The following is a 26,707-nucleotide window of genomic DNA, read 5'->3' on the forward strand; positions in this document are numbered from 1 at the left end:
TGTCCCATGCAAAATCCCACACCCTGGGGGGGTGGGGGAGGCTGCTCCTACTGGCCCCCTCAGGCCTTCATCCCAGGGTCTCCCCCTCACGACCCTTCCCCAAACCACCATCCCTAGGGCCTCCCTCAAGTCCCTGCTCCCGAGGTCCCCTTTAGGCTCCAGTTTCCGCCCCCCAGCCCCCATCCCTGTAGCCACGTCCCTCCCCTCTCCCAGACCCCCCACTCCTGTGACTCTCTTTGAGCCCCTCACTCCTGCCCCCTTTCCCTCAGGCCCTTGCTCCTGGAGTCCCCCTCAGACACCTATGTCGGAGTCCCTTTTACACCTCACATTCTGCCTTCTCCTGCCCCTTTCTTTCCCCTTCCTCCCCCCCAAGACCCTCAGCCCTGGGGCTCTGCTCCTGCCCACCCCCCTCTAATCCCATTCCTGGGGCCCTCACTCCTTCTTCCCACCCTATTCCCAGATCCCAGCTCCTTCCCCCTGCATCCCCAGGGCCCCACCTCAAACCCCAGCTCCCGCCCGGGCCGCCTCCTCACCCCCGTCCCTTCGCCCCTTCCTTTCCCTCCAGGGCAGCGGTAAGGACGACCCACAGCACGACAGGCGCAGAGAAAAGGGCGCCGGGCTCTGCCCTCAGCCTGCTGCCACCGGCGGGCCTCGGGCAAGCGGAAGTCGCTGTTCCCTGCTCTCCCCCCCCCTCACTTACATACGGGGCGTCCCGCCCGCCGGCTCCGCCATCGCTCTCCGCTCTGAGGGGGGCGCCGCTGCGCCGTAATACGGGACGAGGCGCCCGGTGCGCACCGCCTCCCCCCGCCTCCGGGCAGCGTTGGTTTCGCCCGCCCGCTCTGCCGCGGAAGTAGGAAAAGCGCGCAGCCATCGCGGGTGAGGGCAGCGCCTCCAGCCGCCATCTTGAGTCGGGGCAACGCGACGGCTTACGGAGCCGCGGCTCCGTCGAGCGCGAGCGGTTTCGTGAATAGCGCCGGCGGCGTAGCGGGCGGCGCCGCCGTGCGCCTGCGCGTTGCGGGCTCGGCTCGGCCGCCCGGCGGGGCTGCGGCGGCCCCGTGAGCGCGCGGCAGGAAGCGGCCGCCCCGCTCCGCGCCGCGATGTCGAAGCGCCTGAGGAGCAGCGAGGTGTGCGCGGACTGCAGCGCGCAGGGTAAGGCCGGCTGCGGCGCGGGGGCGAGGAGGAGGAAAGGGAGAAGGAGGAGAGAAGGAGGAGGAGGAGAAGGAGGAGGAGGAGGGGGCGGCCGGGCCCATCCCCACCCCCTGCCCTGGGGAGGCGCGGGCAGGTGCCGCTGGCGGGCGGGGAGCGGCGGCGCCGTGCGGGTGGGAGCCGCGCTGACAGCGGCGCGGGGACGAAACGCTGCTCTGAACAACGGCTCCTCGTCCCCGTCTGCAGCGCTGCCGTTCGGGACCGTTGGGTTTGTTTTTGTTGTGTGTTTTTTTTTTTTTTTTTTTAATAATAGCGTGTGTTTACCGCCCGTCTCCTGCCAGCTCGGTGCGTTTTGTGTGGGTTGCGTCTGCCTGTTTTGTGTTGTTCTGTGCTGCGGATCTGATCGCTGCTGCGGGCGGCGGAATGAATTAAAGCGCTGCGGCGTGAGCCGGTGCGGACGGCGGTGCGAGGTGGGGCAGCCGGGCCGCTTCGTGGGGAAAGGAAAACGGGTCCGAGGGGGCACGGAGGGCAGTCAGAGCCTGGCAGCGCTGCGCAGAGCTGTGGGTGCCGCATCCACGAGGAGCCCGAGGCCGTGGATGGGCGCTGGGCAGCCTGAGATGTGGGCAGCAGCGCACGGCGGGGTCACGGCCTGTTAGGAGCTGCGGGGTTTGATCCGCGTTGGCTTCCCCAGCTTCTCTTTGATTCTTCGGGACCGTAAGCGGTTGTGCCGCGCACGAGTTTACGTGCTCTTTTCTGATGCGTTTCCTATGCTGGGGCAGGAGCTCGCCTCTCGTACCCGCAGAGCACGCCTGTCCTTGCACACTTCCTGTTTTGAAGCACTCTGCCATGTTCCTGAAAGCAAACTTGAGAGATCTTTTGAGCTTTCGTTGTGTTCTGCCATCGGTGTAAGCGTGTTTGAGTTGTATTTGTACCCGTATCACCTTGGAAAACAGACTGAACTCCAACGCAGACATCTAATTTAAACCTGAAATAATAGTCCTCCTATAACCTGACAGCCCTCTGTCATAACCAACGTGTCTGAACTGAATGGAAGCCCACAAATCTTCGTGTAGGTCAATTAAAACACCACTTGCAATTAAACCAGCGCGACTTCGAGAGCAGGTTGCAGTGCTGAGCTCCTGCTGTGTTTAACCAGCCCTGTATGCAGTGTGTCGGAGCTCAGATTACCAGCAAGGCTTCTGCTTTTCTCTTCAGAAGAGTGCTGAAGCCTCCTTTCTGCTATGGAATGACCAAATAAACAGGAGCTTACTTTGCTGTAGCTGAACAGAGCAGGTTATGTTGCATATTGAGTGAGCAGATTGTGACCACAGAATCACCAAGGTTGGAAAAGATCATCCAGTCCAACCATCCACCCATCACCAATGGTTCTCACTAAACCACATCCCTCAACACAACATCCAACTGTTCCTTGAACACCTCCAGGGTTGGTGACTCCACCACCTCCCTGGGCAGCCCATTCCATTGCCTGACCACTCTTTCAGAGAAGTAGTATTTCCTAACGTTCATCCTGAATCTTCCCTGGCACAGCTTGAAGCCATTCCCTCTAGTCCTATCACCGGTTACATGAGAGAAGAGCCCGACCCCCAGCTCACCACAACCTCCCTTCAGGTAGTTATGGAGAGCAATAAGGTCTCCCCTGAGCCTCCTCTTCTCCACACTGAACAATCCCAGCTCCCTCAGCCGTTCCTCATAAGGCCTGTGCTCCAGACCCCTCACCAGCTTTGTTGCCCTTCTTCAAACACGCTCCAAGGCCTCAATGTCTTTCTTGCAGTGAGGGGCCCAGAACTGGACACAGCACTCGAGGTGCGGCCTCACCAGAGCTGAGTACAGGGGGACAATCACTGCCCTGCTCCTGCTGGCAACACCGTTCCTGATCCAAGCCAGGATGCCATTGGCCTTCTTGGCCACCTGGGCACACTGCTGGCTCATGTTCAGCTGAGCATCAATCAATACCCCCAGGTCCATTTCCTCTACGCAGTCTTCCAGCCACTCCACCCCAAGCATGCGGTGTTGCCTGGGGTTGTTGTGGCCAAAGTGCAGGACCCAGCATTGGGCCTTGTTGAACATCATCCCACTGGCTTCAGCCCAGCTATCCAGCCTGTCCAGATCCCTCTGTAGGGCCTCGCTACCCCCAGGCAGATCAACACTTCCAGCCAACTTGGTGTCATCTGCAAACTTACTGAGGGTGCCTCCGTGCCCTCATCCAGGTCATCAATAAAGACATTGAAGAGGACAGACTCCAGCACCGACCCCTGGGGAACACCACTGACCAGTGACTGAAACCAGGAGCGCAGTGGCTTTCAGATCACATTGATGTATGAATGAGTGTATGATGAGGCTGTCTGTAATGAAAAGGGACGAGGTTCGTTAGTCTGGAAGGATGCCTCCAGCCTTGGGTTGTTAGGCTGGGGTTAACACAGCTCATTTTGTTATGTTTTTCTCGCTTAGAAGTGAAAGTTGTTAAAACAGTGGCATGTTTAACAACGAGGATGCAAGCTCCTTCTTACATTGTTTTTTAAATTAGATTAGTTTGGTTTTTTTTTCTACAATAAACGCTTCAGTTTGGCTCTGGGCTAAGTGATAGTTATCATCTATCAGTAAATGCTGCCTTCCCTTGTGAGCTGTGGCTCGAACGGGTTTGCTTGCGTTGCCTTCAGCACACACAGCATCAGCTCTGCTCAGAAACCACATCAGTGATCAGATCTCACGTTTCATGGATTCGGTATATTTATTGCATGGGTCACAGCAAGAGATTTTTGTGATGCACAATTGCTTAGATGTATTCTGACACGATGCAGAAGAGCTCTCATCAGATACAGGCTTGTGTTGTATTCATTCAGCCTCAAACCCATCTCTGGATTTGGAGTTATGTAGTTTTCCAAAACAGAAGAGATCTTGAATTCCTTTTTCCTCCTGCAGTGTGCCAGCTCTGACAATCTGTCTTGCTGCTCACTTTCTCTTCCTGCAGGGTTCTTGGCCCACGGAGCCTCTTCTGTCACTGACAGAAACTGAGTTCTAAAACACAAAGTCACTTTACGCTCTGAAATAAGTAGTCACGTTGCCTTCTCTGGTTGTAATAAATGTATTCTTTTTCAGATCCTTGTTGGGCATCCATAAACAGGGGAATTCTGATTTGCGATGAGTGCTGCAGCGTTCACCGGAGTTTGGGGCGTCATATCTCTCAAGTGAGACATCTCAAGCACACACCATGGCCTCCAACACTGCTGCAGGTAAAGAGCAATGGCATCTCCTCCTTCATTAAAGCTAGAATTTCTTTGTGGTGTTTCTATTTATATTATATAAAAATAATCTTTTTCTTTTTTTTTTTTTTTTTGCCATGGAGCATTGATAAAATCAGTAATATCTGTCTTTTTTATTTGATACCTTTGTTTTGGGAAGGGACCTTCAGTTTTTCTTTCAGACTTGTGTAATGCATCTGATTCAACCTAAGTCTTCAGTATATAGCATGCTTCTCTTTGATAGAGATGTTGTGGAGAGTATTTGAAGGGGGTTCAAATTACATTCCACACAACAGCCTCCTAAACATCAGCTGGGCTCTGATACCCCAGTAGGTTTTAGGTAGGTGCACAGAATATGAGTCTGTGCCATCCTGCTTCTGGCTTCACAGTACTTGCAGCTTTCTGATGAGTCAGTCTGTGCAGCTAGCAGCAAACATTCTTCACTCCTGCCTGTATACATTTTGGATTTCAGATGGTTGAAACACTGTATAATAATGGTGCTAACTCCATATGGGAACATTCGTTGCTGGACCCTGCTTCTGTTATGAGTGGAAGGCGCAAAGCTAACCCTCAGGATAAAGTGCAGTAAGTGGAAAATTACACATCTTTTCTTTGTAGAGGTGTGATTGTTTTATTCAGCAGTGACATAGGTAGCAAGGTGTACACAGGAACCTAAGTATGTTTTGTTTCTGAAGGTAGCAGAAACTAGTTGTTTGTTCACAGATGTCCTGGTTTTATGGTCTTTCACTGGTATTCCATGTCATCAGATTTTCTAACATAATTCTTAATGATTTTTGTTCATTTCAAAGATGGAAATAATGCTTCATTTCTATGAGCTATTGATTCCTGATGTCTTCCTTGGAATAGTAATAGTTGATGTCTATTGTTTCGAAAGCACTAACATTTCTTCCCATTTTGTTGCTTGGGGTTTCTCTGCAGTCCCAATAAAGCTGAATTCATTAGAGCTAAGTATCAAATGTTAGCATTTGTCCATCGCTTGCCATGCCGTGAGGATGACAGTGTGACTGCCAAAGATCTCAGTAAGGTGAGTTTACTGGTGGCTTTTTTTTTCCCATCCTGGCAGCGTACAGAAGCTCCAGCTTGTGTGTAACAGCACACTGAAATCAAACTGAATTTAGTTGCTTTGACTTAACTGTTGCTGCTGTTCAGCACTGTTATATAAACAAACACAGCTTGACTTCAGCCTGAAGCAGATTTTTATGTAATATATGAATATATAGAGATTCTGGAGATGTGGATGGTTCAGAGGCAATGATTTAGGTTAACTTGGAGAAAAAAAATGTTATATAAAACAGCTGCAGCAAGAATTCTTGTATAACTGTTTCTAAAAGCATCGCTGAATCACCGTTATGCCTGTGTTGAATAGAATCCTCCTCCTTTTTCAGCAACTCCATTCCAGCGTGAGGACGGGGAATCTGGAGACGTGTTTGCGATTGCTCTCCTTGGGAGCCCAGGCCAACTTCTTTCATCCTGTATGAGCCTGTTTTTCATTATTTTGATGCGTGATTTAGTATTGATGCACATTTCAGATGACGTGTTAGATTTCAGTGGTATATTCAAAGCTGTTGATGAAATAGTGATGTGCTTTTTCTTCCTGACCTGTAGGAGAAAGGAAACACCCCGCTCCACGTTGCTGCTAAGGCAGGACAGACTTTACAAGCAGAGTTATTGGCAGTGTATGGTGCTGATCCTGGCACACAAGATTCTAATGGAAAAACTCCAGTTGACTATGCAAGGTAGAAGGCTCTGACACATGTAATGTTTTTAAATGTTTATATTTAAATTTTTGTTTTTGTATAGCTTACATAGGAGTAACTAATAGAACTCTTCTTTGTATGTTTGTGCAAACCAGACAAGGTGGGCACCATGAACTGGCAGAGCGCCTGGTAGAAATTCAGTATGAACTCACTGACAGGTTAGCTTTCTATCTCTGTGGCAGAAAACCAGGTGAGTAGAAAGTTCTGCACCCCTAGGTCTTTATATGTTAATTGTTGGGCAGTTCAATCTGAGTGCTATATATTGTTTCTATGTTACTACATTTGTCCCTTGTATATCTTAGAAAATTAAAAATTAAGGGTTTATTACATATAAGGTCAGATGAGGGAAAATACAATTTCTGTAATGCTGATTACTCTGCAGGACATACTGCAGAAGCACTGAACTAAATAAACTAAGTAGTTTATTCTAATTGAAGTGCAAAAGCTGAGGAGTATCCAATTCAATGAGTGCTTCTTTGAAGGTACACGCTTGGAAATTTTTAGCCATTACGTTCCATCAGGGCACCTGCATTGGAACTGAAGCTTATTTAGAAAAAAAATAATAATGCAGTTGATAAGACTTAATTGAAAGCTTTTATAACATGAGCAAATCGTGGGAGGAACCTTCACTGGAGACTTGCTAGCTTCCTGTAGTTGGAAATGTTGGAAACTGAGTGATGACTTGCAAGATAGTCTGTTCTGGGTTTGCAAATATCCCTGGGTTTCTCACTGCATCTCCCACTAACAGCCTATTAAAGTATAGTTTGTTTTCAACTCTAGATCATAAAAATGGACAACACTTTGTTATACCTCAGATGGCGGATAGGTGAGTTTGACATACCTGAAAGCTGTTTGTAAACAGACAATCCTTAAGAGTTAGACTGAAAACTTTCCTCTTTGAAGTAACTTCTAAGCTTGTTGCCATTTTAACTTTATGACATGCTTTTATCAATCTTAGACAAAATCAGAAAATTATAGAAGTTTATTGTTTGTTGAAATGCAGGTGGAATAATTAAATTAAACACATGAATATTTCTGGGAAACAGATTTTATGAAATAATGTAAGGATCTGTTCATTTCCTCATACTGCATTTTGAAACGAATGTTTGCAGAACAGTATAATTTCTGACAGTGTTTGTACTTTTGGTCACGTGAGTGCTCTTAAGTTTTGATCCCAGTCAATTAAATCATTTTTTGTATGAAAAATATCATGTATTAATCATAAGTCATAAACATTTTTCTTTTATTGCCACACCATTGGAAATAAGACGGCTGTAAGTAAACTGCTGTTCAGTTTATTCCTATTGTCTCTGAAAAGCTGTAAGACGAAAATTACTATGTAATTATTAGGGAAAAAAAAGCCTACTGGTAGGGTCTGTTAATTTTTAATATCATGTAGTCAGCTGTTAGGCTAAGTATAGTGCAAAGTATTTTGCAGAGAAAGGTAAGCTAAGCGTTGTTTGCCACATTGCATGAAGAAAAAAGCTGACATGGGGAAAACAACTCATTCAGAGATGCATTTTAGGTTGCAGAGCCTGGAGTGCAACTTGACTGTCTCACCTCCACCTGATGTCCTCTGCTGGTCTTTTAAGTTTTATTTTATATTATTTTTCTTATGTAGGCAGCAGCCTACACGATTCCCTGTGATGTTCAATCATGCAGAGATTTACTTGAGCCATTTCATCTTTGTAGGTCAGGGATGTCATCCCCTGGGTGATAGAAGTATGGGCTTAAAATTTGTCAGCTTTCTAATCTGTGTCTTTTATGATTAATTCAGTTGAGCTGCAGAATTTTCATCTTGTGCCTCATGTTCAAGGCTGGGAGCTAGAAGAACAGCTTATTTCCCAATTGGTACAGAATAATGTAGAGCAGGGCCTGTGGCTGCAACTCTTTGTCAGCCTGATGGTCACACACCTCCTGCACAGTCCAGTGGAATAAATCCTGTTCGTTTCCTACAGACTCGAGTTTTGGTCACAGTTTAGTATGTTTTTCAGGTTCTTTACAGAAAACATCTTGTTGCTTTACAAAATGCCTTATCACTCCTTGAGCTATGCAGATGCGTACTTCTATTCTTCTGAAGGGTTGTTGGGATTCTTTTGATTTTGTTTTTAGTGAAGTGTAAGAGTATGCTAATTAGTGTATTGGTGATATTGGAAAGGTTGATGTGCTAAGAACTGTATAAAATACTAACAGCATCAAATAAAAGATTTTAATCATTGAAATGTGTGGGATTTATTTTTAAAGTAGCCCTTAATGCTGTAGATGTAATGATCACTTTTTGTTTTCATAGCAGTCTGGATTTATCAGAACTTGCAAAAGCAGCTAAGAAGAAGCTTCAGTCTGTAAGTAAAACTTCCATGTGTGCTGAGCAGCACTGTTACTGTGATGTGGCAAATGCTGCACTTCATCTTTCAAGCTGGTGTTTCAGCTACTGTCAATTCCTAAACAAATAAATATCACAATTTGTGTGTTAAATGCTATCATTTGCTTCTGACTTTCTGGGAAGCCAAAATAGATTGTTGCTGTCTGCTGGTTAGTTGTTGTTAACACAAACTGGCTAGTGTTACTAAGGTGTTTGTGACCAAATCGTTATACAGGTTAGGGAAAAAGCTTTTAGCTGAAGCAGACTGAACCAAAAGATGAGAACTTGCATCAGGAGGAAGCACAATTGTGATACTGTTCTATTCAGCAATGTCTATTTTAACATGCTGGTAGTAGTTAATTTAAATGCATAGCTAGCTACAAGTAGATAGATTCCTGCTTTGTATTTTTGCAGGTTGGGGTGGGTTGACCTCAGCCAGCAGCCCAGCACCAAAACATCCCCTGCCAGCAGGTCTGCTCTGTGACTCACACCTGCTTACTGCAAACTTAACTGCTTGCTTCTCAGCCTGCATGGTTATACGGGCTGGAAGAGTGGCAATGGAAAGCAAAGTTGTGCACTTCTATTTGCAATGTTATAGAGGTCTTAATTGGTTCAGTTTGATTTTTAGCTGTAATTTCTCTCTTCTACCCCTAGCTAAGCAACCACTTATTTGAAGAACTTGCCATGGATGTGTATGATGAAGTTGACAGGAGGGAAACAGATGCAGGTGAGCAGAACATGTATAAAACATGAGTTGTTACATCACAAAGAAGATGCTACTTGCAAGCATGTGTTTTGTTTAAAATACTTTTGTGTTAAGAAATTACTGATAATGGTAGTTTCTTCTATTGTCTTCAGGTGCATGTTCATGGTTTTTTGTTTGGTTGGTTGGTTTTGTTTTTTCAAAGTAAAGAGACCTCTGAGGAAAAAAATCTTTGGTTGAATTGATTAATTTTTGTGCTTGAAATTGTGGTCTTTGTTTCTTTGAAAAAAACACTGCCAAATAGCACAGGCAGTTTAATCCTTTTTTTTTTTTCCCTTCCTTGAACAGTTTGGCTTGCTACTCAGAATCATAGTACTCTTGTGACAGAGACCACAGTGGTCCCTTTTCTTCCTGTAAATCCTGAATATTCCTCAACCAGAAATCAGGTATATAATCCTCTTAATACTATAAAACTATTCTTGTTTAATAAGCCAATTATTCTAAGCAATATTGCTCTACTGTACTTTATTACTGTAGAAGAGTTGCAACTGCTTGTGAAGAGGATAAAAAATGTTCTGCATTACCTCTTCTCTAGAGTTCTGCAGATGCAGAAATTGAACAGTCAGCTCACTGCAGTCTTTGTTTTGTCTGGAAACTGCTGTTTATCTAGTATATGACACTTATTAATTTTATAAATATTATTTTCTAACTTAGGGAAGGCAGAAACTGGCTCGGTTTAATGCTCATGAGTTTGCTACACTAGTTATAGATATTTTAAGTGATGCCAAACGAAGACAACAGGGGAATCCTCTCTCTGGTTCAAAAGGTGAGTTTCAGTTGGCAGCTCTTTCATTTGTCCTATCACATCAATTAAATTACTGCAAGACTTAATCAATGCAATAGGATAGCATCATTCAGAAGTACTATTACTATGAAGTACTACAAAGAAACTTATGTTTTCATATGACAAAAAGAACCAAGCTAGCACATGGATAGCAAACTGTGCAGTCTCTCTGGTTGAAGAGCTTATTTGTTTAACTATTTTTATGCACTCCCATTTCTCCTTCAAATTTATTAGTATGTTTTTAAATTGATTTTGATTGACAGAAAATGTGGAACTGATACTCAAGTCAATCAGCAATCAACATAGCAGTGAAAGTCAGGATAATGACCAGCCTGATTATGACAGTGTTGCTTCAGATGAAGATACTGATCTGGAAACAAATGCATCTAAATCAACAAGGCAGAAGGTGGGTTTGAGGTATTGATACACACACCATGTGTCATTCATGAAGATAATCTGAAGTCAAGGGAAATTAAACATCTATAAATAATCAGATAATTAATATTTTAATTCATTTTCAACTTCAGAATTATCCCTCAGTCTATGTATACTTTCTAACAGAAAGACGTTGTGACATGTAGAATTTATATTGTAATTAAAAGGCTGCTTCAGAAAAACAGTGCCACTGTGCATGTCACAAGACGAGACCTGATTGCACAGATGAAATTGAATCTACTGAAGTGCTTTTAAATCAATGGTTACATGGGATTTCACTAACATTTACTTCTTCCTACTCAAAAAATATTCACAGCATATCAGTACTGACTTGATATGCCTTTTATGCCATTCCTGAAAGTAATGCAGCATGGTGAAAAGGGGGCAGTCACTGTCCTGTTTTCTTTCAGCAGCCTCAGAGTTTTCTCTCTCTGGTTCTAGAGCCTGGATTCAGACTTGTCAGATGGACCAGTGACAGCCCAAGAGTATCTGCAAGTTAAAAATGCACTGGTGGCTTCTGAGGTAAAGATTCAGCAGCTAATGAAAGTGAACATCAACTTGAGCGATGAGCTGAGAATCATGCAGAAAAAGGTAACAAGCACAATAATGTAACCCCATCCAGTTATGTGGTTTTAGTTGCCAGAGTAAAGCTGCTGAAACTGAAGATGCAACAACCCAATATGAGAATAGTGAAAAAATCTTTAAAGTGGACCTGCTTTAGAGTTAGACAGGAGATAACAATGTGTATTTGTAGCAGACCTTACGTGTGTCAAGCTGACTATCCTGTTTGTCACCCTAGTCTAGAAAGGGCTAAGTGTTTCTTCAGATGGATTCCCCTACCCAGTATTAAAAACCCTGTTTGCCAGATAGTTACAATGCTGCAGTACACATAGCATGTCCTGCAGGAGGCTCTCCTTAAAGAAAAAGTTGGCTTCAGAGTGTTGAAGCTGTCCTCTTGCAGAGAAACCTGTGCTTGGGACTTCCCCTTCCCCACCCCCCCCCATGTTCTTTTGGGTCAAGGAGGCACCATTGACCTCTTACAATCTGATGCCCAAATTCAGATGTCCTTGGCTACTTGATGCCACCTTTTTAATTACAGTTGTATTCAGCCTTTAAGATGTATGGGAACAGTAAATACAGAGAGGAACTAAAGAGATCTAAGGATGTTTTCTTGTGTTTCTTTCCCCCCTCAATAGCTTGTACTGATGAAGCATTTTTCTGTATCAGTTGAGTTAACTTTTCATTGACGTTGAGTTTCTTGAAACAGATTTAACCTGCATGTGGGGAAAAAAAAAAAATAGGGCCTATGAATTAATGATGCTTCAGTGCATGCTTATGTGATGTGGCAGAAGAGAGATCATTGCTGCAGTAGAACTCATTTTGAAAAACAACACAGCTGGGGCTCACTGATCCTGGAGATGCTGCACTAATGTTATGTCCTGGTGATGTGCATAGCTATGGGACTCATTTAAGTTAGTGCTTGGTGGCTCTGCAGTGCAGCACTGTGCCTCTGTGGGACACAGGCTAGGAAGAAGCAGTAACAGCTGGATTAGCTCTGAGCTACTGTAAACTGCAGTTCAGTATGAGAATTCTCTGCTGGGTTATTTGTGGCAAGGCACCAATATATCTGTACTATTTCAGCAATTCTAGTGCAATAGATGTCATTCAAAAGGCTCTCTTCTTTTTTAGTATCATTTCATTTTCTAAGCAAGGGCTTAGAAGGTCACAATCCTGTTAGAAATTTTTTTAAAGTCCACTTTATCACCTTATTAACTAACAGTGCACCTGATAGTTTGCATTACTGTTAATCAAATATGCTAATAAAAGAGGAGGCACCTGATGAGTTCCACTTTAGGTGAGATTATCCCTCAATTAAGAGGAAAATAGTTCTCTTGCTTCAATGGGCGCTCTGATGGGAAAAGTTTTCATGCCTGCAGACTTTTCTAAAAACATAGGTGCTTAAGAGCTTGCTGTGTATTTACATTAGCTGCTGGATTAAACTGCACCTAAAGCAGGTTATAAAGAGTGGCAAAAGCTAGGAAAAAGGAAACTACTGATTTCACCTCTATCAAAATAAAGATGTTTAAATAGGTGCTGTTCTTGAGGTTGCATGTGATTATAGTAAATGCTAGCATTTACTATAAATGCACCATTTCATGTTTAAAAGGCCATCATCTGTTTGAAATACTTGGTATATTGTTAGAGAGTTGCTGATGCATAATTTTCTTCTACATTTCTTTCTTTATGATGTGTTAATATAGCAAACTCATTCTGAGTAGCTCCATAAAAATTCAGGGTTGTTGCAGTTTTACTATCCATCAAATACATATAATAAAAAAAGCTTTAAAATTATTTCTTGTTGGCTTCTTAGAAAGCAGTAGCTGATTCCTTATTTTCATAAGCTAAACTCTCCTCTTGCTTTGCAGAGCAAGCTCTGGTTTTCTTTGCACTGCCTCTGATGTCTGTGCTTTAGTTTGGGCCTTTTCAGATTTTGTTGGCCTTATGTCATACTTCTCTTTAAAGTTCTTGTGTTGACTGCTGGAATGGATCACCTTACTTGAAAGAACTGTTCTTTTGGCAGTCCTTCCCCATGCATCCTCATTGTGTTATGTGATCCACATGGCACTACAGCCAGGCTGGAAGGAACAGATTGTGTGTTTTTTAACTACAACAGCCAATTTTAAGATCCAGTTTGACTTGCAGCCCAGCAAACAAGTGCTGGAAATCAACTAAAATATTTGCCAGATCTGCAACATAGACATTTCTGTGCTTATACTAAACCAATCAAATAGATTTCTGAAGAATAAATCAAACCCCAGCTCCTGGAAGCTGGATTTGCTAGTAAAGCAGACAAGCATGTATTGCCTGGTCAGTTTGCTTTTGACGCTTGCTATTAGAAAAACAAAGTCCCACTGCTAAACATTTCTTTCAGCTCCAAACGCTACAGAGTGAAAATACCAACCTCAGAAGACAGGCCACTACAAACATATATCAGGTCCAAATTGGTTCTGAGTACACAGACCCTACCAACAATTCTTCCTTAAAGCGACGACCGTCTGCACGGGGTAGCAGGCCCATGTCCATGTATGAGACTGGATCAGGTCAGAAACCCTACCTCCCTATGGGAGAGGTCACATACCCAGAAGAAAGCATAACAAGACTGCAACCTTTTCCTCCACACGTAAGTAAAACTGCTAATGCTTCTGCATTTCTCCTGTTGTTCAGCTTTTCTGTCTCTTCCAGCTATACTCCCTTACCAAAGCTGCTCAGCTGTTCACTTTCGAGGGAATTTGAACTGTAAGAGTTGTTACTGTTTGCTGTATTAACATGTCTGCAGAAGTTTAGTGCTTTGAAAAGTAAAAACAGCTCTGGAACATTTAAGCTGAAGCTTTTGGCTGTTTCTTTTAACCACAATATATTTTCCAAATATCAACATATGACTATTTGAAAACCAGGAGGGAGGTACAAAGTAGTATTCTGAGAAAGTAGGTACAACTCATATCTCAAGATATAAATCTATACGATGCCTGAGCATTTGTGGAACCCTAGAATGATGTTAAAAAAAAATAAGAAAAACCTGTATATATACAGATGTTGTAAAGTATTGGATGATCAATAAGCATACAGAGAAATTAGACTTAGTATGATTATCACATTGGAAACAATAATTAAAGATAAATGGAAAGTACTCACTGATCTTGTAGGCTTGCAAGAAACTCCACAAGAGCAATCTCCAGAAAGAGATCCTTCCTCAGTGGCAGTCAGCCCTTAAATGGGGTCTAGGAGAGGTGCAGCCAGGCTCCACCTCCACCCCTTCCAATCCCACAGCTGAATTGCCTTCACCTGTGCTCCCATGGCTGAGTCAGTGCTCACCTCAGGTGGTCAATCAGAGGTTCAGGCTGTGATCCAACAGTTCCTTTACAAACCTGATGCCAACTTCTTCACTAAACATCCAAGTCCCTGTTCTGAGTTTGGAACTGGAGGCTGAAGGTGGTTTAGTTCTGTTAGTTGAACAAATTCTTCTGAATTAGTGTTTTCCCATATGATGCATTGGTAGAGAGAGAGCTCTGTTTTAGCCACAAGGATTTTGCACTGATGTGGGAGGAGGGCAAACGTTCTGTTAGTGTTCCAAGGAGGACAGTGTGCACAGCAGGGAATCAGTACAGAATTTTGTATGCTGTTCCCTCTCCTCGTCTCTCCCTGCAGTTATGTTAAAAAGAACTTAAAAACTATGAAGTCTGTATCATTTTAAATGATGTTGACATGTTAATAAGGCATACCTGACAGAGAGAAACACTGGAATTCTTTCATCAGTGCCTATGCATGCAAAACACAATAGTGCTGCATTTGGGTCCTTTGCTTTCTGCATTTTGAAATTTGGATAGAGGAAGTGGTTTTGAAGCACTGCTATGTGGAGGTTGGTTAATTTGGTATTATGGTGAAAGCATTTTATTCTCTGTGAAATTCCACACCTCTAAAATATCAGGATTAGAATTACCACAAAGCCAATCGGATACTGAATAAGTTAAGTCTGCTCAGGCTCAGCTGACTTCTCAAAATCATTCTTGCTTTATGTCCTCTCGCACGTTTTTAAGAATGCTCCTTTATTTCAGTTAAGAATTATTTGTGTTTTGTTTTTGGTGTTGGTTTGCCCGAGTGTTTTTCTCTTTCCCATTTTTAGATCGGGAGGAGTGCGTTTGTGACCTCCTCTTCATCTCTACCTTCCTTCCCCTCCACGCTTTCCTGGTCAAGGGATGAAAGCACACGAAGGGTTAAGTACCTTCCCAATTGGTCTTTTACCTGGAGGAGGTGGCAATCTCCAAGAAGGCTTACGCCTCTGTCCTCTGCCCTTTTATGCTCACTAGCCTCCATGCTTGCACGAAGCAGCGTTTCATCACTTTCCGTTTCTTCGCACCGTGCTGTGGATACTTTCCTCTCTAACTCCACAACGGCTAAAATCTTCAGTTTAACCCTGTGCACAGTCACTCCAAATCACACGTTGAGCTGCATAACAATGAAAACAGCCAGAAGATAAGTTGGCTGCTGTTTGGAAAGGGATTTGGCAAACACTCATTGATATTTCATAAGCCAATATGCAACTCTTCCTCTTGACTAAAATGCACTGCATGAGGCACGTGCATGTCCTAACTTCTGAGCCTGCTTTCTTTGGGGGCTATCAGTCTGCACCAATCCACGTCGATATTCATTGACTGTTTATCTTACAGGTGTTCATTACTTTGTTTGAAGTGAGTTCTTTAAGCACCCAAACACATTGCCCAACGATTCCTTCAGTGTTGGCCAGCCTGCTTTCTGCTGGCCTTAACAGATGGAAGTCTGAATGGGTGTGGGAATTGCTGTTAGCAGGACTGTTTTCAGGTCAAGGTGAAAGACTGAGTGTGTATAAAGGAAGCATACATGGTATTCCATCAGGCTCTACAAAACCATATTTAACAAAAACAGTTGACATCAAGGAAAAAAATAGCAACGTTAAACGTGTTCTGCAAGCTCTTGTTGTTCCAAAGGTGCTGTCTTTACTACAGCATCAACTGTTAGCCATTTTGAGAAGCCTCAGGCAGCTCCTTAATCTTTTTAAAACATTTTTCTCTTTCTTGTAGTGGAACATTTAAATCTGGTCTCACTCAGCTTCATTTGCTAGAAGAAACCCTAAAAGCCAGCTTGCACGAAGAGACACATTGAGCATAACTAGCATGACAGTTTGATAGCCTGGTCAGCGCCAGCTTCTTTTGGCTGTATTTTTTAGTTTGGGAACCTTGTAACAACTGCAAAATCAAGTTCTGTTTGCAGCTCTAGAACAACATCCATTTTTGGCTGTGCAGGGCCCCCAGCAGCTAAGTGTGTCACAAAAGGTGAGCAGCCTTCAGCTTGGCTGTGGCCATTTCACTGCACTGCCAGCTTGCACTACTTGCAGGAGGTATCCTCTGTCATCAGAATGAGTTGATTGCATTTTGAGATCTTGCTGATTAAACCTCTTTAACTTTGAAGGACATAGTAATGTGAGGTTCCTTTGGGGTGTTTTTGGCTCGTTTCATAGAAGCTTGCAAGTAGCTTGTATCCATTTTGTCATATTGTATGTTCAGGGTTCAAGCTTGGCTTATTTCTGCATTAAAACAAGACTCCCAAGAACAAACTTGAGAGGGAAGTGTTTGTATTTCTTGTAAGATTTAACTGTTTTTGAAAAGATCTTTTGGGGAATGTACTCCTCTTTTTCTTTTTTTTTTTTATTCTACTTTTTCTGTGTGGTTAATATAATGAAAACAGTACCATCTCATTCAGTTCCTTGGAAAATCATTGCAGTCTCTGCTCAAATTTTCAACATGACACAGAGTGTTTCTAAAAGCAGTCTGTGGGTTTGGGTGCTGAATGGTCAGGCTGGCCTCTTTCCACTGGGATAAAGAACCTGCTTCCCAAATTCTTCTGTCCTTTTTATTATTATTATTTTGGCTCTAATGTACTCCATCTCAGTTGAGAAAACAACACATTCACAGGGAGTGCTAGATATTAAAACCACAGACTGCATATAAAGTCCTTATCCTCAAAAAACGTCTGTCACTTTTGGAGTTTATCTTTAGTAGCTACCCTCAGAGGTGAGCAAAACAAGAATCCTTGTTTTTTTTTCTTCTGTGCAAAGTAGCTGTAAAGTGAATGGAAAGCATTTGTACTTTGGGTGTTTGAATTTGGTGGTGTTAGCAATAGGTAAGTGCTTAATAAATGGAATAGCTCTTAGTCAGTGAAAAATGTTTCCTTGTCACATTTTCCACCCTCAAGACAAAAGCGTTGGTTTTGGATCTGGGATGCTGATTTGAAGATCTCTCTTCCAATCTAACACTAGAGATTCCCTTCATCTCGACTTCAGAGTTGCTGTAGAGCTTTAGCTTTGGTTCTTCAGCAGGGATGGCAGAGGGCCCTCTTGGGTGAGCAGTGCCTGTGAACGAGTGGGAGCTGATGCTGAGCCTGAGCTGTGTGTACAGTGACACTGATGTGTCTGGCTCTACGTGGGTGAGTTGTAGCAGGCACTTCTGATGAGCGTTGCAGTTTTTTAAGAGTGGAAAAGGCAGATGTGTAGTGGTCTCAGAGCCTGCCTGAAGATGGGAGTGTGCCTCACAGGGCTTCAGATTGCAGGTCTGTGTGAATTGCAGAGATTGGCCTGGTGGTAGACCTTCCAGGAGCTTGTAATGCCAGGAAATACTAGAAAGCAAAAACTGTTCAGAAAAGGAAACCTAGCTTTGTATTTCAGAGTCTGCTTTCAGTTTCTCCCTAACAGAGGGGCTTCCTATTAGCATGCGTGGGGAGAGTGGGTGCTCTTGAGCTGCTGTAGTGCAAATATGGTCTTTTGTATTAGCAGCCCTCTGTTTGGGAGGGTAAAAGAACAAAAACAAACCCAGACATTTGAAAAGGAGCTTAGGGTTAAAAACAGCATTGTCCTTGCCACATGGGCTGGGTGCATTGCTGGCAGGTGCAAAGCTGGTCTGGGTGAGAATAGGAAGTGGAAAATATTGGGCCTTTGGCTCTGTGAATAGCCTTCTCCTTTTGTTCTGTGGTTGATCTGGCCTCCTACCCCTTGATTTGGGGACAGCTAGGTGTGCTGGGCTCTGGAGTAGCAGTGGGTACAGGGGCTGTTGTGCTTAAGGGCAAACCACATAGGTGGGATGCAGTGCTTGCATTCTTCTTGGGGCTCTTCTTTCTTGCATGATGCTGAAACAAATCTGCCTTTTTTGCAGGCCTCGAAGCTGGAAAAGCAGAGCAGTGTGCCTGAGAGCGACTATGATAACACCACTGCCCCTCTGGAGCTGGAGGAGACAGGGTAGGTAGAGCTAATGCTATAGCACCATGCTGCTGGAGGACAGGGAAGTCAGTGATGATGAGGCTCTGTACTGCAGGGCTGAGCTCAGCTTTGTTCCTTTGCAGGTCGGGCAGGAAGGGAAGGCAGAGGAGCGTTGTTTGGCAGGGAGAGGGGTCCATCCCTGAGGACACCGACACAGCCCCCAGCTCCAGTTTGCCCAGTACAGAAGATGTGATTCGGAAGACTGAGCAGATCACTAAGAATATTCAGGAACTGTTGCGTGCAGCACAGGAGAACAAGCACGACAGGTAAGGCATGTGTGCTGGAAAAGCTCTGGAGGTTATGAGAAAATGAATAAAATGCAAGTGTTCTCAGAAGTACAGCTACTAACTGCCTGTGTTCATACTGGATTTCACACACATGAAGAGTGTAGGTCGGTTCCCTGGTGTACATCAAGTAATGAACAGCTTCAGTGTGTCAGCACAGCTTCAGCTCCCTTGGGGAACTTCTGGTCCATTTGAACAATTAATTTCCAGAATAACCACGAGCAAGTAAAAGCCATAGTCATAGTCTGCTCATCACGTAGTGCTCCTGCACAGCTCTTCTGGAGGACAAGGACTGTAAATAATAGATCTGCCAAGTACAAACATGTTTTAGATCTGGAGCAGTGTTGGTCTCTAGATAAGCCAAACCTGGCAGCTGGCAGGTCTGCGAGCTGTGTGCCCTCCTTCAGCCCTGCTTTCTGCACCCATCTCGGCCCATCAGAAGCTGCTGGTGATTTTTGTTAAACCCTCGCTTCCTGCCTTGCTGAGAGAAGTGCACAACAATGGGGCCACTCTTGTTCTGTGTTTTTTCCTTCTGGTACTTTTCTATTTTTAGAAAGGACAGTGCACGGCCTTTCCTTCTCACACTGAATGGCGAGTTCTAATGTGTAAGGGCTGAGCTCATTGCCCTGCCCATAACCTTTTCCACAGCAGTCCTTTGTTACTTGATTCTCACAGATAATAAGGAGCAATAGTAAGAGAAGTTTTAAATGAGTTTAGGTTTTATGTATGTCAAGGCTTACAATATTTGAAATTAAAAAAAAAAAAAAAAAAGACTTGGAAAAAACAATGCAGTGTACCCAGCTTTTAGCTGTTAAATTGAATAGATATTTAAACAACTTGTGCTCTTTTTTGTGCTCTGTGTACCATGCCTGGCTATGGTGTTTGACAGTACTTACTTACATGAGTATAATCTTCACTGAAGTGTGAAGCTGTTTTCTTTGTTTTCTTGTTCCCTGGGTTTGTCTCAGGGGGCTGAGAATTGCTCAGGATGGAGGAGAATGGTTCCTCCATTCCATCCCTGCAACAGGAGAACACTTCTTTGATAAACTGAGATAGCTGGGGATATAACAGGTTCCAAATTCCTGCTGGCAGTGCTGTGGATAAAAGAATGGCATGCTGCATAGATGATCAGACAGTAATAAAATGATGCAAGAATACAATCTATTAATGAAACACCTTCTTCCCTTCTTTTTTTGTTTCCTCATTTTCTTCCATTCCTTTTCCTGTGCTCCTCTGGCCCATAGGCCATTCAGGCGTGTGAGCACACTCAAGCTCAGACACAGCCTTGGCTGCTGCAGCACCCTGGTTCCCTGGGCTGAGAGAGCTCCCCTGCAGCCCCTGAGCAGCCCGCAGCCCGCTCCTGCCTCCTGGTACTCTGGTCTCTGTCCCTGCCTCCCAGGCACAGTGTCCTTTCTCTTTCTCTCTGCTGCCTTCCTCCCTCACACGCCTTGTGCACAGGGGTCGACAAAGGCTATGCATGAAATGCTTTGGAAGATAAAGAAAATTCAGGTATCAAGTGCAGGGAGTTACAAGCCCAGGAGATCATTGGTTCAGTTGAAGCTCCTGGTACTGATTTAATGCAAAACAGAACTGCAGACTGGAACTGAGCTGTCCTAGTTTAAGGTGTTCTTCTGTGTCTGTTGTACCTGTTGTCCAAGGAGATGAATGATGATAACTGACAGCACAATGTATGCTTGCTGCTTCTCTGCACTGTTGCAAAAGTAGCAGAATTTTCATGATTCCCTGCATGCAACGTTCCCACTTTTCAGCTTTAGGTCTTCAACTGTTTATACAGCTGACGTGTTGAACAAGAAATTATTTTGATCTTGAATCAATTGAAAAAAAAAAAAAAAAGTTTAATGTCTTCTAACCTGACCAAGTATTTTATTAATGCCTAAAATAAAAATGAAACTTAAGTGAAATGTTCTCTAAAACATAATTTCCCAAGTTTTAACCCCAGGTATTATTGCCAGCAAGAAGTGTCAGAAATGGAGGAAGAGTTTTGCCACCAGTTACTGGTGATGATGGATTCTCTTTTCTAAGCTGCCACAAAATCCCCCTGATGTCTTCCTGGGACGTGTGTGAACACATCCAACACGTCAGGTTATTTCTTGAGCTTACCGTGAGCAGTAAAGCCATCCCTCCAAGACATACCATAAACTTCACAGTAACCTGGAGAAGGTGTTGTGAAATCTGCATCATTAATCTTCACTTGGGTACTTTTAGGGTTTTATTCGCCTTGGTGGAGAGTTTAATCAGCAAAACTGGCTTTTTTATGAGGTGAAGTGCTGTTCAGTGTGGCTTGCAGGGAGCTAATTAATTTCTGAGTCACTTGCAGAATGGAAATTACAGTGGACTTGGAAGATTTCCTCCACTTTTGGGTTATTTGGAAGAACTTGGCTGATTTGAGACATAGAGAAATAGACTTTTTTTTTTAATTTATTTTTTCAAGCAGTTTTCCTGCATTGCCAAAATGACCCCACTCTGTTGCTTCCTTCTCAGTGCATTTGCAACTGACCCATTTTTACACATTTGGTGTTGCAAGATGGCTGCATAACAACTGTGGGTTTTGTTGTTTGGTTTTGTTGCTTGAAAGGGCAGTGATCTCCCATAATCTATGACTGCTGGGTGTTTTTCTTGAATGCTGTTGCTGTGATATTTCTGAGGTTCTTTTGCTTAAGACTGAACCATTTTAATTAACTAATGCTGAAATGGAGTTTTTGAAGGATCAAAGCCTTGAAGTAAGACTATTGCCTTGTTTTGAGCAAACTAATTTTCACCTGGTGTGCAAGTCACAAGTGAAATCTATGAGGACTAATGGAATCTGCATTTATTTGGCTAGCCATCACTGCTTAACTCAATAGAATTACTGGATATTTAGCCTAAAACTGAACTTCTGTGAAAACAGCTGCATGTGTCTGTGAACTGCAGTATGAGAACTGTGAATGGTGTTTGCTGTGTTTAAGTGAAACATGAAATCAATTGAAACACTTTGGTTTTTGTAAAACTCAGATCCCAGGACGTTTTTAGCTGGACCCTTAATGGTTTAACTACTTTTCTTGTAGCTATGTGCCCTTCCAGTCTCCTGCTTTATGCAGAAAGGGCTCTTTCAAAACACAGACAGATCCTGAAACAGCAGCGACTTAACCTTACTCAGATCCCACATGCAAAGAAATGTGTTTGCATCCACTTTCGGTTGTCAGCACTGCACTGAGTAAAAAACAGTTGTTTGTTGTTTTTTTTTTTTTCCCCAAAGCAACACCAGATTTTGTTTAAATATTGCCAAAGTGTGGAACCCTTACTGCGTGTCTGACTTCACGAATGGGTTTGCTTGGGCACACTCTCCCACGCATAGCAGCTCTGTTGTACATACACCAAACAGAACCAGCTGAGCGACTTTCTGCCCAATTTAGAGGCAAGCTCAGGGGCAGGGAGGAAATGCAAGTTATGACTTAATGTGTAGTTAATATTCATAGACACGTGTTTTGTAATTGAATACAAATTGGGACTTTTCCTGACAGTGCTTGGCATAATAGATCTGGACAGCTGTTCCTTCAAACAGTGAGTGAAGAATGATGAAAACTGAAGAAAGAATTTTGTATTATTTCAGTTCTTGTTTTCTCTGAAGTCACGTTGTTCCATACAAACCTGTGCTGCAGTGTGCTGGCAGTGCTTAGTGAGGAGGCACTAAGAATCACCCAGCTGTGTGCTGGATCTACTGCATTTGCCCAAAGCACAGCCTACAAAGATATTCTTGGGATATGTATGGGGTTTTGTTACCCAGTTGTTTCAAGAATAATAGCCACTGAGCAGTGAAACCGAAGAGAAAAGGCAGTGCAGACATGATGAATAATAGATTGCATCTTTTTGCAGCTATATACCGTGCTCTGAGAGAATACACGTGGCAGTGACAGAAATGGCAGCCTTGTTCCCAAAAGTAAGTGTGTTTTTGGCTTCATTCTTTGTTGGATTTCCTTGCTGTAAATGAGAAGCAGAAGGAAGGGGATGCGACTGGGTTGATTTTTGAATCTTTCATCCCTATACTTATTCACATGCTAATCAGAAAAGGTTAATTTGTGTATCCAGGCCTCTAATTTTACTTTGGGACTTCCAGCTTGAAAAAGTGCATGCAGTTCATGAAAACCTGGAAGCTACTTGCCTTCTGCTTAAGGAGTCATGGGGCTTTACTGGAACTTAGCTAGACTCCCTGGTTTCTTTTTAAGTGCCATTGCTTGTGTTTCTTAATGCAGATATGCGTAGGTCTTCAAAGTAAATTTCAGGGAGTAAAATCTCCATCACAAGTTATTGAGTAAAACTGCCAGGAGAATCTCATGCTGCTGTGCTTATTCTGAACTGACTGTCTTCTGTGTGCTCTGCCCTGATATCAGCCAGGAAACGGGCATTAGAAAATTTGTGAGAGTAACTTCTCAAACGAGAGCAGGAATCAGTATTCCCTGCATGTGCTTGAGATGAAAGAGGTGAGATTCTGGGAACTTGTTTCATCCACTCCTACCCACGTCTCTGCAGCGATGGCTTCTATCACAGAACAGAGGCAATGTTGCTGTGTGTTGTAGGAAGCAGAGCTGTAGCAGCAGAGGGCCCACCTTAAAGAGCACTTGTCGAGCACTACTAGGTAGTTAAAAGCCATCCTAAAACACTTCTGTTTTTGTCTGGTTCCACTTCTACTTTCCCAGAAACCCAAATCTGAACTGGTAAGGACTTCTTTGCGCCTGCTGACATCTAGTGCCTACAGACTCCAATCCGAGTGCAAAAAAACCCTTCCTGTGGAGACGTGTCCCACGACAGACATCCAGCTGGTCACACAGCAGGTCATCCAGTGCGCCTACGACATCGCCAAGGCTGCTAAGCAGCTGGTTACCATCACAACCAAAGAGAACAACAACTGAGTCACACTTGGCTTTTTCGCTTTTTTTTTTTTTTTTAAGGTTGAATTTCAAATACAGGTGTGGAACTATTTGGATTTTTATGAGGAAAAACTAAAGGGGCAAGAAACCTCTTTTTTTTTTTTTTTTTTAAACTCAGTATTATTTTTGCATGTTTTCTAACAATTTTAATGATTAATTTAACCCACTGCCTTATTTTGTGCCTGTGTTGCCAGTTTAGTTACAGATAGTAGCATGTTGCAAATAGCTGTTGAGCCAATATCATGTACCAGCATTGTATCAAGCTCTTGCTAGATTTTTCCTTGGGGCCACTTGCTGCTTTCAGATATTGCTTGCCAAATCCCCACTGAAGACAACTGCACATATCAGAGGGCAGAATCTCACCCCTGCTCTGCCCATCCTGGAGCCTCGTGTGCAGTGCTGCTGCTAATGGAGAAACCTGCAGTGAAGTGGGCTCTGAAGGCTCCAGGACAACTGCTCACCAGCAGCAGGATGCTTGTAGTCCTGGTGATGGAGTACAAGCCAAACTTGACCTGTTCCCATATCAACTGTTGTGCAATAATAGTACATTTTTAGTCTGCTGAAACAATAGTAGCTGTGGGCATCCAAGCTTGTTACATGTAACTATACAAGGTCTTTGTCACTTTATCTGTTTTGGAAGGAATTTGAATTTTAATAGTTATTTCTTTTAGTTGTCACTATGCCGTTAATATATATGTTTGGTGTTACTTTAGGGCATTAGTGGTTAAAATATTATCCTTCGTTTCTGGCTCAGTAACTCATTTTTAAGTTTCCTATGGAATTTCTCTGTCATCTTCAAGGCAATATCATGTTTGCTGCAGCATTGATGCAATTTCACTGAAGATTTGTGATTTAAAAGGAAAAAAAAAAAGGAAGCTATAGTGCCAGTTAAAAGAAACTGTGTCTGCCATAGCATATAACCTCTGTACCTCACCGTATCCAAATGTGAAACGATTTCTTATATCCCATAAGTTTTTTGCAAAGCATTCTACATTTGTCAGGCTGTATCCTGAATAACCCACGCTGGAGAGGTAAATAGGTGGTAAATATCCACGTGCAATTCAGCTTTTTCCAGTTCATGAAACTTCAAAAAACACATAAGACCATAATTACAAAAAAAAAAAAACCAAAAACAGAGCTCTTTGGGAGTCTAAACTGCATGGAAAATGGGCTAAACTTTTGCCTCCTTGCATCCATCCTCTTTGGAAGCATGCTGTGATGCTGAAGGAGCCCTCTGTAGCAGTTCAGCTGGCAGCCAGTTCAGGCAGTGTTTTATGTAGGAGCGAAGCTGCAGAGCTGTAGCAGCTGTCACATGTCAGCAGTTGATGAGAACATTCAGACAGCTTTCACAGAAACATTTGAGTCAGGAATGGGTGTCTGCTGCTTGACAAACAGGGCTGCAGCACAGAGCCTGCCAGCAAGGCTTCCTGCTGGAAAAACTGTCGTATGGTGGTTAACAAATAAACTTCAGCCATTCCTTCCTTTTCAGGTCACACCGTGTTTGTATGTACGTATAAACACCAAGTGCCCTAATGCTGTGGGATTCTTGTATGTTGTACTTAGCTCCATTTTTTAAGTAGCCTGAGTTGGGAACTGAGGGTTGATGACAATCCAGTAAATTAATCTCCTTCAGGGTGACTCTTTATTCCCCCTTCTACAGTTGTGATGCTAGAGCTGTCTCTAAGCTCACAGGAACGCAGACAGGCTGGGATTAGAACCGTAAGAGACATTTTAAAAACCTACTTCCAAATTATGCTACTGGCACTTAAATACATTGATAATCTTCTGGGAGCTTATTCTTAACTTGGTATCATTGAAAGGTAGCAGATAGCATTTTTCAATCTCTCAGGCTAGCGTTACATGCTTTCCTTTCACACATCTTACCTGATTTGCAAAGCTGGGTGACCTTGAGTTTCCTTGTAGGTGTCAGTTCACACCTGTACCAAAACAGAGGGACACTGCAGCAGCTGAAAGCCCTTGCTCCATCCAGGCTAGCTCCAGGTTTTCCTAAAACATCCCTTCAGCTCATTGGAAGGTCTAGCTATAAAAACATGGCCACCTGTAATGGGTTGCCTTCTAGCACTTCAGCAGTATTTCTGGTAATTTCCACCATCTCTGAACAAATGTTTATTCTAGGCTGGTCCTCATCATACCACGTCACTGCTCCAGAACCACAGTGCACATGATGTGGGATGTGCAGATTTCAGATGCTGTCAGTAGAACAGAGGCAGTCTGAGCAAAGGCTTATGTGCTATGTCAGATCTTTTCACAGAGTGGTACAACTGTGGAACTAAAGAGCAGTAGCTTAGCCCCCAAATCGTATAGCACTGCAGGTCAGAAGATTTAAAATTGTTGGTTTTGTTGTGTTGTTTTCTAAGTAGATGTCCTTTTTTTCCCCCTGTAAACAACCTTGCTCTTTCTTTACAATATGCTGCATAGGAAAGTAAAAAATTCTTTTGCCTTTTCCAAAACTTGTATTTTTCAGTGTCATGCTGTCTGACTTAATCTTTTGTTTACTGTATTACTATAAAATGCTAAAACCTTTCCAGTGTGTGAAATACTTGAGATTATTTATCTATCGCTGTTTTAAGAGAAAAAGTCTTGAATGAGTTCCTGTAGCTAAGATGGATCCGAATGTACCAAGCCAACTGAAGTGCTGGTTTTAAACTGCAACTGCCTATGACAGTAGCTGAGAATCAAGTGTAATCATGAGCTGAAACTCCTCTCACCTTCTGCATTGCAGCAATTTGAAACTAAAAGGAAACGAACAAATATTCAGCTTGTAATTATTCATTGTGAAACAAGTGAGAGGAAAAAGAGCAGTTTATGGAAGCTTTCAACATGTCCTGGAGAGGAATGTTAATTACTGCCAAGTTACCTATCTTACTGATTTGAGATGTGTCATGAAGCAACCCTTAAAAGGCAGCAGGGGCTTCCACACATGTCCTCCTCCAGAGGTGGGAATGGGGATTTTAAAGTTTAAATAGAAAACAGCAGCTAGAGGCTTACAGTTCCTGTTTCACAGGAGGCACAGGTTCTTCCACATTTTAGGTCCAGAAATTTAACTTCTTTGCTGTTTTAACCCAGTGTAGCACTTACTAGAATGCATCATGTCTCCTGAACATGG

At 43.2% G+C, this 26,707-nt stretch overlaps 1 protein-coding gene across 6 annotated transcripts; it reads left to right on the forward strand.

Annotated features, from left to right (window-relative positions):
• Positions 1 to 992: 992 nt before the first annotated feature.
• Positions 993 to 26,397, forward strand: GIT2 (GIT ArfGAP 2). 6 transcript variants are annotated; one of them, XM_090152715.1, is made up of 21 exons: positions 993 to 1,149; positions 4,264 to 4,397; positions 4,879 to 4,991; positions 5,346 to 5,451; positions 5,813 to 5,899; positions 6,033 to 6,163; positions 6,280 to 6,374; positions 6,965 to 7,010; positions 8,475 to 8,526; positions 9,201 to 9,273; positions 9,598 to 9,695; positions 9,964 to 10,075; positions 10,357 to 10,499; positions 10,970 to 11,119; positions 13,461 to 13,709; positions 15,210 to 15,299; positions 18,268 to 18,350; positions 18,455 to 18,637; positions 19,900 to 20,025; positions 22,529 to 22,592; positions 23,350 to 26,397. In XM_090152715.1, exons 1-21 carry the CDS (start codon positions 1,098 to 1,100, stop codon positions 23,560 to 23,562), a joined length of 2,400 nt encoding a protein of 799 aa, XP_090008841.1. In that variant the 5' UTR covers positions 993 to 1,097; the 3' UTR covers positions 23,563 to 26,397. The 6 variants fall into 6 exon arrangements, with proteins under 6 accessions (XP_090008841.1, XP_031448285.2, XP_031448286.2 ...); XM_031592425.2 differs by lacking the exon at positions 19,900 to 20,025; XM_031592426.2 differs by lacking the exon at positions 19,900 to 20,025 and having other exon boundaries at positions 8,478 to 8,526.
• Positions 26,398 to 26,707: the final 310 nt, after the last annotated feature.

This window comes from Phasianus colchicus, chromosome 18 (genome assembly GCF_987193195.1).
Source record: "Phasianus colchicus chromosome 18, bPhaCol1.hap1.1, whole genome shotgun sequence".
Taxonomy (NCBI): domain Eukaryota; kingdom Metazoa; phylum Chordata; class Aves; order Galliformes; family Phasianidae; genus Phasianus; species Phasianus colchicus.